Genomic DNA, 12,929 nt, shown 5'->3' on the forward strand with positions numbered 1-12,929 from the left:
TGCGGGCAAAAGAAGATACTATAGTGGCATTAACAGATGCTTATCAGAGTATTTTGGTTGTGGGAACACTAGGGACAGAATTAAGCGCCACACACGTGCTAGGTACTGAGCTAGCTCCTGGCCCCACTTACTGATCTCTTTAATGTTTGACCTAGTAGAAGGTACCTGGATTCTCACACCTGCTTTTGTGAAGGTGTGCTTTTAAGTGTTCCTGTTATAAACTATGAAGAAAGTGTGGCCTGACAAGCTGAAAAGTAGAAGGGGGACTATCATTTTAACAGATATTTCTGAACTGTGGCTGCATCATGTGACCACCAAAAACTACTGCAAATTCACATTAAGAATGAGTGTGAAAGGCAAGTTACCTTTTCATATTTGTAGGAAGACTGCAGAGACCATTGTGGACCCTTGTGGGGGCTCCCTCGACACTACTGGAGTTGGTGACATAGAGGACAGCCCACAGCAAGATGTGTTTAATGTATAGGAGGTATACAGTGGGTTCCTCTAACAATAGAAACAGTTCCCTGAGCCGGGCCTTGGTGGTGCATGCCTTTAATCCCAGCACTTGGGAGGCAGAGGCAGGCGGATCTCTGTGAGTTCGAGGCCAGCCTGGTCTACAGAACAAGTTCCAGGACAGCCTCCAAAGCCACAGAGAAACCCTGTCTCGAAAAACCAAAAAAAAAAAAAAAGAAACAGTTCCCTGATACAGCCACAGGTCTGGACTTCATCCAGAAATGTGTTCCTTCTAACCCATGAAGCAGGGCAGTCACGCAGTGACTGTTCACTGGTCCAGCACTCAGAAGCTGGGGGTGTATGTCTGTGACAGCCCTGGGAAGCTGAGGACTCATGGATTTGACACTCTGGGAAGCTGGGGGCTGATAATTCCGGCAGCCTCAGGAAACTGGAGACTTGGAGACTAAGGGATGTGACATCCCTGGGAAGCCGGAGTCCGACAAGTCTGACAGTCTGTGGCTTCGTCACCCCCCCTGCTGGCTTTGCTAAGAAACTGCCCAAGACACAGCAGCTCCAAAGATGGAGGCACCCAGAGGGGGCTCTGCCTCCTCACGCTCACCACTGTTAAATTCTTTACAAGGCAGTAAATGCTCAGCTTCAGGTGATCACAGGACATTTCTGGGAAATATTCTATCAGCATTTGATGCCTCGTTTTCCTTCGCATCCAACTGGAATGAACCAAGAGCTTGGCGTTCTTCATCCCCGAGAAAACGCTGGCATCTTCTGATGCTGCATGCCTTTGCCTCCCAGCAGAGTGTGAGCAGTGTGTGTTTATGTGTGTGTGTGTGTGTGTGTGTGTGTGTGTGTGTGTGTGTGTGACAACGGGGCAAAAGAGGAAGCCACTTCAGAGAGGAAAGCCAGAGGACGGGGCAACCGGGAGGGATAGCACGATACATGTGACACAGAAGGAGGAGGGGAGGGGTACAAGGATTCAAGTGCCAAGCTGGATGGAAGCAAGGGGATAACGTTAAGGGGAAGGGGGAGAATGGCTTCACCAAAAGTAAGGGCTGTGAGAAAACCTTATGGAAGCCCACTAGTAGGCAAGAAAGAGTTAGTACAGTGAATGAGCGGACAATGCGGCTCCCAAAAATTACAGTAAAAGCCATGAGATGACTCCCTAAGAGTCAGTTGATAGCCCAACCCCTAGCTGGGGGACAGCTGGCAGCTGACAGCTCCAGGGGGGGAATCATTCTTTTACGGAGGTTGCGTGTGCTCCAGTGGATGATGTTAAGTGAATGAAGTGGGTTATTTAAAGAAAAGGGAGGAAGATATGGGAATGGGAATGAGAGACAGATGTGTTAGGGGAAATGATGGCAGGGAGGAGAAGAGAAAACAGAAATGCATATGATCACATTACACTGCATACACGTATGGAATTCTCAAATTAAGTCATACATGAGAAGAAAGAACCTAAGGGTGCACCTCTACAGGCATGACACGGGACCAGGGAAAGGGGAGACCCACGTGTGTGATTCCCAGCGTTTCCTGTCATTTTGCTCCGTCCTCTCCTCTGGCAGATGTAATATCCATGCCGTCTACTCCTGGCCAGAAAGGTTTCTCTCCTCAGTTTCCTGCATTAGCTTATGGCACCTGCCACACCCTCAGCCACGTGGGCTCAAGTCCCCGTGACATCCTCCCCGGTGCAGAGTGCTGTGAACACTCGTGGCAGGCAGTCTCATGCCCTGCTTCAAAGTCCCGAGTCCTGGGACTAGCGCCCAGGAAGGCAAGACATGGGACTTGCCACCTGATGGATCTATGGAATTTGCGTGCTCAGCCACCATGAGATAGATGATTAAATCAATCCATTCTTACATTAGGGCTCACTCCAAGTTGACCTAGCTGCGAGTGCTGAGTGTGACTGTCCCAATTCATGACAGCATTGCAGAAGGAGAGAAACTGAGCCCATCCTCTTACGAACTCACGGTAGGTCTCAATCTTCTTTCACTCTGGTATTTTTCTGAAAGGTTTATTCATTTATTATGTATACAGTGTTCTGTCTGCATGTGTTACTGCACACCAGAAGAGGGCGCCAGATCTCATTATAGACGGTAGTGAGCAAACATGTGGGCGTTGAACTCAGGACCTCTGGTAGAGTAGCCACCTCACACTCTGGTATTAAATAAAGTCGCATCACCAGATACACGAAAGGAAAATATCCTATTAATTGAGTTTTTCAATAGACTATAAACCGGATAATTTACAGTGGTCAGAGTTATAAACAATGTTAATTTCATCTTCTTTACTGCTAACGTGACGCCACGTTTTGTTCTGTGATAACTAGGTGGTTACAAGTTCCTATGGGCTCAGGAACTTAGAGCCCTGTCTGCGAAGCTCAGTGTCTACCTCTGAATGCTGATGGAGATCTGGGGAAAACCAGGCAGAAGCCAGGATACTGCCTCCCTAAGACCTCCCCTTCTGCTGTGTGGTACCCAGAGGGGCGTTCTCTTTCTCCAGTGCAACTAACACCACAGAAGTAAACGTTCAGTGTTTTCTCTCAGGGTCGGTCCTCTCTCTGGAGCCTGAGGCTCACAGATCTAGGCTGGTCGGCCAGTGAGCCTCGGAGATCCTCCTGTTCCCACCTCCCCAGTGCTGGGATTATAAGCATAATCCATCGCACCCTGCTGTTTACTTGGGTTCTGGAGACCAGACTCTGGTCTTCATGCATGATCAACAAGCTCTGGACTGATTGAACTACCCTCCTTCCCCTAAGATCCTCCCCACCCCCACAATACTGGTCTTTCCGTCTCGCTCTGAGAAACCACCTGCTCATAATCTGGTTTCATTTGCTTGAAGTCCAAAGTCGCTTGACCATCCCAGGAGTCCACCCACCCATCCTGTACATGTGGGATTTTCGTTTACATGTGCCGTGTGATTGTAAGCGTTGGGCCACCACACCTAGCTCAAAATACTGTTTGTAATTTACAAAGCTACCAGAAAGAAAAAGTATGCTGTTATAGGAGGAGGAAGAGGAGGAGGAAGAGGAGGAGGAGGAGGAGGAGGAGGAAGAGGAGGAGGAGGAGGAAGAGGAGGAGGAGAAGGAGGAAGAGGAGGAAGAGGAGGAAGAGGAGGAAGAGGAGGAGGAGGAGGAGGAAGAAGAGGAAGAGGAGGAGGAGGAGGAGGAGGAAGAGGAAGAGGTAAGCAAGAGAATCCAAAGCTGGTGCTTTTGTATATGAACTACAACACATTATTTTTAACTAGAAAGTCAACATCAAAATGATACTTGTAGGGTGCTGTGAGGTGGCTCAGCTGAGCCTGGGAACACAGAGTTCAATCCTCAGAGCCCATGAGATGGATGGAGAGAAGAGACTCCCTAGGGTTGTCATCTGACCTCCACAAACATGCCATGGCACATGTGTCATGATACGTGTGCATCCATACACATGCACACAATAACGTACACTGTTATCCATTAGCTGATGGCAGGGGAAAAGAACCCACTTGGTCCACACATAAACCAAGTATTGACATAAATGGATAGAGGAGCCCTGAATGAAGCAGGATGACACTGTTTCTAGATATCACACTGAGCAGAGAACACATGTCGCTTCTCCGATTTTAACACATCACACCCATTCCCTGTGTGATGAGAGAAAAGGCTGACCTCATTTTCTGCCCGAGTTTGCTTTTCTCTGGCTTCTTCAAGACTAGAAGTGGCTGGGGTTGATCTCCCTGTCCTGGACGTGTCCTGCTGGGGTTGTGTGTGTCTGTCCTGGAGGAGCCCTGCTGGGGTTGTGTGTGTCTGTCCTGGAGGAGCCGTTGGCTGGGTGTGTCTGTCCTGGGAGGAGCCCTGCTGGGATCTGTGTGTCTGTCCTGGAGGAGCTCTGCTGGGGTTGTGTGTGTCTGTCCTGGAGGAGCTCAGCTGGGATCTGTGTGTCTGTCCTGGAGGTGTCCTGCTGGGGTTGTGTGTGTCTGTCCTGGAGGTGTCCTGCTGGGGTTGTGTGTGTCTGTCCTGGAGGTATCCTGCTGGGGTTGTGTGTGTCTGTCCTGGAGGTATCCTGCTGGGATCTGTGTGTCTGTCCTGGAGGAGCCCTGCTGGGATCTGTGTGTCTGTCCTGGAGGTGTCCTGCTGGGGTTGTGTGTGTCTGTCCTGGAGGTGTCCTGCTGGGGTTGTGTGTGTCTGTCCTGGAGGAGCCCTGCTGGGATCTGTGTGTCTGTCCTGGAGGAGCCCTGCTGGGATCTGTGTGTCTGTCCTGGAGGTGTCCTGCTGGGGTTGTGTGTGTCTGTCCTGGAGGTGCCCTGCTGGGGTTGTGTGTGTCTGTCCTGGAGGTGTCCTGCTGGGATCTGTGTGTCTGTCCTGGAGGTGTCCTGCTGGGGTTGTGTGTGTCTGTCCTGGAGGTGTCCTGCTGGGGTTGTGTGTGTCTGTCCTGGAGGAGCCCTGCTGGGGTCTGTGTGTCTGTCCTGGAGGAGCTCTGCTGGGGTTGTGTGTGTCTGTCCTGGAGGTATCCTGCTGGGGTTGTGTGTGTCTGTCCTGGAGGAGCCCTGCTGGGATCTGTGTGTCTGTCCTGGAGGTGTCCTGCTGGGGTTGTGTGTGTCTGTCCTTGAGGTATCCTGCTGGGGTCTGTGTCCCTGTCCTGGAAGAGCCTTGCTGGGGTTGTGTGTCTCTGTCCTGGAGGTGTCCTGCTGGGGTCTATATCTCTGTCCTGGAGGGGCCCTGCTGTGTTTCTGAGACTCTCAGGCTTCTGCTCTCAAATACTTGGGTCACAGGCCTGAGCCACTATCCCCATGGCCATAAAGTATTTTTTTAAAGACAAAAGCAAATAATAGAAAGTTACTGTTCCCAATTTTCCCCACTGAAATAGTTATCTGGAAAGGCTAAGTATTTAAATGGCAGAAAAGACAGGACTAGAAAGTCCTAAAGAATCAGAAAGTTCAGGCCGAGACAAAGAACTAAGGTAGGAGCACACCACTTTGTGTGACTTAAAAAAGCCTTTTTTTTTTTTTTTGTGACGCCCAAGGTTGCCACCAGGCAGCACTGTCAGGAGCTAGGCCTCAGCGGCAGCCTCACATAGGAGTTTAGCCCAGGACAGGCCTTGGTACGCTAACCAAGTAATCCCAAGGAAGTGTTGATATGCTACTGAGCCCTGATAGCCAAAGCTACTGCCCAGTGAAACAATAAAAACTGTAACTGCAGAAATGGTCTCTAGGATGGCGCTGCCTTTCTCTGGAAAGATGGCTTCTCTAGGCTCTGTGTTGTTACCTAGCAGCAAGAAGCCCTAAGACTCTGTGCATGGCCTTTTCTTGGTAACCACCGAATTTCAGTCCAGCTGCTGGTCTAGGCTCTCAGGGGATTCCTGGACCTTCACCAGCGTCACCTTCTCAGCCTGCCACAGCTGAAGGACTTCCCTGCAGATGTGGGTAGAACCTGCAGACTTCAAAAGTGTCCTTACCAGAGACGATTCCCCAACATTTTCTGTCCAATCAACTGTTCCTGGCTTGGTGAAATGTCTGTTAAGATTTTTACATGAGCATAGTAGCATAAGGAATGTTTGTGTGAACCAACCAGGCATATTCGAAAGACAAATCTTGTATGGACATCCTAATTGCCAAGTGCCTCACAGCCCCGTAAATTGTGCTCTCTGCAAACTTGAAATTAAATGCAGATAAATGTGAATTCTTTCACACAGCTTCTGGAATCTTGCCTGCACATGGGAGGTTTTATTCAGTCACTATTTCTTTTAGCATGACATTGGTTCACATCCACGGTTAGCATTGGGCATGGCCTGTGTGTGTGTGTGTGTGTGTGTGTCAGATGGTAACTCTGCTCAGGGGAAGGGGAAGGTGTCACGGGTGTGTGCATGCTGACCGGGGTTTAAGAATATTACTTCCATATTTCCTGGTGTTTGAAAGGCTAGGATGCTGTTAGAGGGGTCCCACCAGGAAAAGGGGGATGCTTCAAAGAACATCAGGTCTGGATTTCTGACGGCCTGTTCATACAGTGTGTAACAGAAACCTTGTTTCTTCCCCAAAGGAACTCCAGGCATCAAGGTGAGATGTGTAGACTTGGAGAAGGGAGGGGCCCTGGGTTCTGCCAAACAGCTGTCTTCTCTCTTTCAAGTTAAAAACCAATTGCCCTCAGGGCAGAAGGACCCTTGGGGGGGGGTTTCAGTGAGAGTCTCAGATCCCAAAGCATTTTCATACTCCTCCTAACCCCCACCTCCCAGAAAGGATGTGCCTGTCAGAAAAGACAGGTCTCCTCCAAAGGATGTGATTTCTGTCTGTCGGGAAAGATGGAGGTCTCCTGCATAGTCTGTTTCTCTTCACAACTATCGAGCTCAGACTGTGTGGAATGTGATAGCCTTTTGTTTCAGCTTCACATATTCCCACAGAAAATAACTTAGTCAGGAAATCATTTCAAACACCCCATCTGACACCCTTGAACTTCAGCTAAGGAAAAAGTATATGTTACTCTTTTAATTTTTTTTTGCCTGAAAAGTGTCTTTATTTCATTAAAAAACAAACAAACAACAAACTGCCACTTGGTATGAGACCTGCACACCGTAATAGTGATGTTACGGTCCTGGGTGGGCTAGTAGGGATGTCAGGGTCCCTAAACATCTTGATCATTTTAAGTGGTATCTTTTTAAAACTAGTTTTTAAAAGATTTACTTATTTTTACATGCATTGGTGGTTTGCCTGTGTGTATGTCTGTGCAAGGGTTCCAGATCTCCTAGAACTGGAGTTAGAGACAGTTGTGAGCTGCCGTGTGGGTGCTAGGAATCAAACCCGGGCCTTTTGGAAGAAATTCCGGTGCTCTTGATTACAGAGCCATCACTCCAGCCTTCATACAGTATCTTTAACTGAACTCAGAGTTCATCCATTTAGAAAAGGAATACAGCTGAAACTTTGGGATACCTACTAAGGCCCATCATTTTTTACAGCATTAGCACATTAATGCTTTATTTGTATGTAAACAAAAGTACTAATTTGAGTTATATCTAAGACCACGCTTTTCCTAGAGAACCCTGTGGCAGGAGAAAGATAAGCCTGAAACACCAAAAATCTATTGTTTTTTTCTTTGTTTTTTTAATGTGATGTGGTGTGTGCGTGTGGGTGTTCACACTTTTGTGTGTAAGAGTGCATGCATTTGTGTGTGTGTGAGCGCATGTGTGTTCACCCTTGTGTGTGTGTGAGTGCCTGCGTTTGTGTGTGCGCATGTGCATGTGTGTCCACACTTGTGTGAGAGCGTGTGTGTTCACACTTGTGTGAGTATGTGTGTGTGAGAGCGCTCACATTTGTGGTGTGTGTGCATGTGTGTTCACACTTGTGTGTGAGCACGTATGTGTCCACACTTGTGTGTGTGTGAGAGTTCACACATTTGTGGTGTGTGAGAGTACACACATTTGTGGTGTGTGAGCACGTGTGTTCACTTGTGTCTGAGCACGTGTGTGTCCACACTTGTGTGTGTGTGAGAGTGCACGCATTTGTGGTGTGTGAGCATGGGTGCACACACTTGTGTGAGTGCGCACATGTGGAGGCTTGAAGCTGACCCTGCCTGTCTTCCTCCGTCGTGCTCCACTTTCTGCACTGAGGCAGGTTTTCTCAGGTGAGCCCAGCCTGGGGGGGGGGGTGGTCCCCTCTCTCTGCTTCCCAAGCGCTGGGATTACAGGTAGGACTAGTGCTTGCTTCACTTTTTACCTAGGGCCCCAGGATCTGAACTCCAGACTTCACACTTTGTCTCAGCAAGCCGCTTGGCAAAGTGCCCAGCCATGTCCCTGGCCACGTGGTTTAAATGTTATCTCAGGATACTAACCTGAGAGATAAAAACGATGCGTTTGTGTGCTGATGTCACGGCTCAAGGGTGAAGCGTCCCTCATGGGCCATGCGGTTCCCAGCTGGTGCTGTTGGTTCCCTAACAGCTTCTCTAGGAGGCAGGCTCTAGGTAGAGGAAGTGGGGGCGGGCACTGAAGACAAGTCTTGAGACTTAGAGCCGGGCACACTTCCTGTCTGCGTCCTGGACCACCGAGATGTAAACAAGCGGCAGTCGGATATTCCCACCACCCCGGAACCACTCCCTACCGTGCCTTTCCACGACAGACTGCACCCCCCAAACCGTGAGCAGAATACTGCAAGCTGGGTCTGTTGGGGGTATCTGCTCATTGCAACAGGCAGAGTGATGGACACGTAACTCGCCACGAGAAGGGGAAGTGGGGGAAAGTTCGGGCGGGAACTGGAAACTGCATTTGTTCTGGTAGCGCAAGAAGGGACTTAGAAAGAAATATGGTCCAGAGAAAGGAGAACTACATAAAGAGGAATCAGTCCATCGGGAACTCCCAAGACACTTGGTTACCGCTTGTAGATGCCAATGTAACACTGCTTAACGTTGTGTATTTCCTTGAGAGCAATTCAGTGTCTGCTACCTGCCTGGGGAGCTGGGAGAAAAAGATCTGAGCTGGAAAGTATTTCAATCTTCACTCACACCTCATTGTTGCATAATGAAATCAAGGCAGGAACATGAGCTGAATATGAATTAGGGAAAAAAAATAACAAACGTAGGAGTTAAGAACAGCATTGGAGAGAGAAGTGGCTAATACAGTCCAGATGGCTGTCAGTTGAGGAGAAACGGAAGTGGAGACAAAATTGACCTTTCCAGAAAAAAAAATCATCGTGCGCCAGATTGAAAAGAAAATAAAAACCAAATGCAATTTAGGATAAACACATATAGGCTTTCCAACACTGAAACAGATCTCTCTCACCCTCGGGTCCCCATTGAGATACACTGCACCGTGTGAGGGACCATTGCAATGGCCTCATGGTTGAGAGCCTGGGGTCACTATGAATAGTGCCATCACACTGAAGCACGATTCAGTGACAGCAATGTGACCCCCAAACCCAGTCCTTCCCCCTCCCCCATGATGCAGGAGGACACTCCATAATAGGTTATGGCGTGGACACTGCGAATTCTTCAAGCTTATTTAGTTACTCACCAATCTGGGATCTGCTGACTGCATGCAGCCTGGCGGGTGTGGGGATATTGCCATAGATATAATAACTGTCCTCACAATGTCCTCAGACATCTTGGGGGTGGGTGAAAAGGCCATTGACACTTAAAGCTATGTTAGATGGCGTAACTTTTGTGAGGGAGGGTAAAACACAGGACAAGATGATGGAAGTTGTGGCAAAGGGTCATGAGGGAAGACCTCAAGGTATTGTGTGGGCAGAAACTGGCGTGGTAAGAAGAAGGGAAAGAAGGGAATGGATCCGTGCCGGAGACCAGAGGTGGTTGAGGGACACGCCCACCCAGCGAGGGTGCTTGGCACGCCTAGATCACAGGCGGAGGCAGGGTGTGCATTTCTGAAAGATGAAGGCACCAGGGTGACGTGAGAAGACATGACACCGAGGGATGCAGGCACATCTTTTCTGTAGAAAACCCTCCAGCGTCGTCGTTAACATAAGCGAAAGGCTGTCAAAGACTGGAGGATTGACCTTAATTTAAAGCACTCCATGTCAACATTCAAGAAAATCATCTACCCCAGATAGGCTTTCTGTCTCCAGCCTGTCTGTGCTGTTTAGAGAACATGGGTACCCCCTCCATCTGCAGGGTCAAACACTCAGAAAGGGGACAGGGGGAGAGCTTACTGGGTATAAGCTTAGGGACCCCAGTTTGAGTCCCTAGTACACACATGACTTCATGTGTTTATGGCCTCAATGATTCGGTTAAAAAACAGGTAGATGATCCTAGGAGGTCACTGGCTGGCCAGTGTAGCCAAAAGAGTAAACTTCAGGAGCATTGAGAGACCCTATCTTAAGGCAGAAGGCAACAGAGGGAGGCATTGGATATCTTCTTCTGAATCAGGTACACACACACACACACACACACACACACACACACACACACACACACACACACTATTGCCTGTACTGAAGTTTTTTTGTGTTTAGTCCCTAATCAATGCAGTGTACAGCTGTTTCCATGGCTATTTGCATAGGTAGTGTATACTGCACTAAGTTTAAGTAATTAGAAAATGTGCACAAGAGTTATTTACCTCTAATGCCATTTTATATCTGGGACCCACAAATCCACAGATTTCCGTGTCTGAAGAAGGTTCTGGGGATGGCATAAAAACTAAGTTTATAATTTCTGCCACCCAAATATTCATAATAGACTATTCTAATTTTGCTACTTGTCGGAACTTCTGAGATGTTTAAAATGCAAACCGTACCCTTGGTAACTGAAGTGCGGTATCAGATCATTCCTTTAGCTTGAGCCAAGTGACTGCTTCAAGGCGTCTCAGATGGATCCTTACACAGAGGGAAAACCCGGCTTCTAGCTTCAACCAAGGACAAAACCGACACAAGCCCCGGTGTTGGACTGCGGCTACCAATGATTAGTTATTTCTATAAAAATCTGTGATGATGCTGGCAGATGCGCTTGACAGTCACCTTTAAAGAAATACTTGTGAAACTATCACCTTTGAGGAAACACTTATGGGATTATACGGAAACAGTTACCTGCTCAGCCAGGAGGGAAGCCAAGCTGGAGTAGGCATCAGCAAAGTCTGGACCATACTTGATGGATTCCTTCAGCAGCACGATGGCTTCTTCTGTTTTCTCCTGGGACCTGCAGAGGACAGGGGGAGGTTGTCTCTCATTGGCGCTCGCTTTAGTCCTCTGCTTAGACTCCCTTCTTTTAGCAAAGATTAGGTGGTTCAGTTTTGGATTTTACTGTATTAGTGTATACATGTTATGCTGGTCTAACGGTCTCCTCTCACACCTGAATTCTCAATGGAGGACAATGTGAAGGCTCCTGGCCCCCTGCTGCTGTGGTTTGAATGTGCTGTGCCCCTACAGCTCGTGTGTCTTAACAACACTTGGTTCCCAGATGGTGCAGATGCTGTCGTGGACATTGGATTTTTGAACCTAACGGGAGGATGGGGGGTGGTGGTGGTGAGGCATAGATCACTGGGGCAGTCCTTGAGGTTTTCTTTTTAGACCAGACCCTACTTCTTGTCCATTTTACTGCATCTTGACTGTGGACACAATGTCCCCTTACACTCCCAAGGCCACGCCTTTCCCCAACCGAGATGGGCTGTATATCTGTTTAACTGGGAACCTAAGGAAGCCCTTCCTCTCTTACATTTTTTGCTTGTTAGGGATTACGTCTTAGTGACAGGAAGAGTAGTGGGCAAGCACACCCGCTCTGCAGTGTCTGGGAGTTCTACCAAAGGGTCTGTGAGGTCTGTTAACAAGAAACACAGACCTCAGGCCAACACACCTGAGACATCACCTTGGAACCGAGTATAAGGATGCAAACACGGTCTGGGCCATTTCTAACAGCACCACAGTCTGAAATCCTTTAAAAAAAAATTATGCTTGCAAATGTGTATCTGTGCGTAGATCCCATGTGCAGGTACCTACGGAGTCCAGAAGAGGGCGCTGGATGCCCCAGAATTGGAGTTACAGGGTCATGATCCACCCAGTATGGGTGCCTGGTACTCACGTATATTTTAACTAAGGAGCTTCACAAGCTGCGCTTTTTTTCCTTTGAGGATCTTAGCATAGAATCTTTTGATTTGAGATGTTTTATTAAGTTTTTCTTTCATTTTACATACAAAGCAGTCTCCCCCTCCCTCCTCTCCTTCTGTTCCTCTCCGTATAACTCCCTTCCCCCTCATCAACTCCTCCTCCATTCAGAAAAGGGCAGGCCTGCCATGGGAGCCAACAGATCATGGCACATCAAGTTGAGACAGGACCGAGCAAGCTCCTCCCCCTGTATCAAGGCTGGGTGAGGCAATCCAGCATGGGCAATAGGTTCCCAAAAGCCAGCCCATGCGCCAGGGACAGGTCCTGATCTCACTGCTAGGGGCCCCATAAACAGACCAAGCTACACAACTGTCCCCTATGTGCAGAGGGCCAAGGTCAGTCCCATGCAGACTCCCTTGGCTGTCGGTCCAAGGTCTGTGAGCTGCAAGCTGAATTCTTAATGGTGGCTACTGGCCCAGGACAAGCCGGGCCAAATGTTCATCTATGATTTATATCCAAGGAAGAAAATGTCACATACAATTTATGAAATTAGAAAACACTATGACCATTGGCTGGAAAAGGGTAGTCAACGCACTGTTTTGTCCTCACTACAAACTGTCTCCATTTTTGTTATTTGGTCTTCTCTGGGACTTGAAGTTCTGTCCTTGGGTGAAGGACCCCTGTCCTGTTGGTTTGGTCGCTGGATCTCTCTTGTCTTTGAGGCCAAAACATTCACTATGCTTAGGCAGTAGTAACTTTGCTACTGAAACAACTTCCACAGACACTGATATTATAAACCTAACAAATACACTGTAGTATGGAGAACGGAATCTCTGGAACCACAGACAGTCCGTGGCCTCAGGGAGCTAGGCCTAGTCCCTGCAGGCCCCTTTTCCCCATCAGAAACCAATTCAGAGTCTGATGCCTGTGTTTTCACAGCTCGGCTCAGTGATAAC

General features: G+C 48.5%; 1 protein-coding gene across 1 annotated transcript in view; it reads right to left on the reverse strand.

The window, feature by feature from the left end:
- The window catches only part of Tmtc1 (transmembrane O-mannosyltransferase targeting cadherins 1), a 227,211-nt gene that overhangs the window by 22,455 nt on the left and 191,827 nt on the right, over positions 1–12,929 (reverse strand). The window contains exon 13 of the mRNA XM_005072945.4: positions 10,963–11,071. Coding sequence (XP_005073002.3) covers positions 10,963–11,071 — 109 coding nt within the window. The remainder of the gene's footprint in view (positions 1–10,962; positions 11,072–12,929) is intronic.

The sequence above is a fragment of the Mesocricetus auratus genome, unplaced genomic scaffold (genome assembly GCF_017639785.1).
Source record: "Mesocricetus auratus isolate SY011 unplaced genomic scaffold, BCM_Maur_2.0 Super-Scaffold_100001, whole genome shotgun sequence".
Lineage (NCBI taxonomy): Eukaryota > Metazoa > Chordata > Mammalia > Rodentia > Cricetidae > Mesocricetus > Mesocricetus auratus.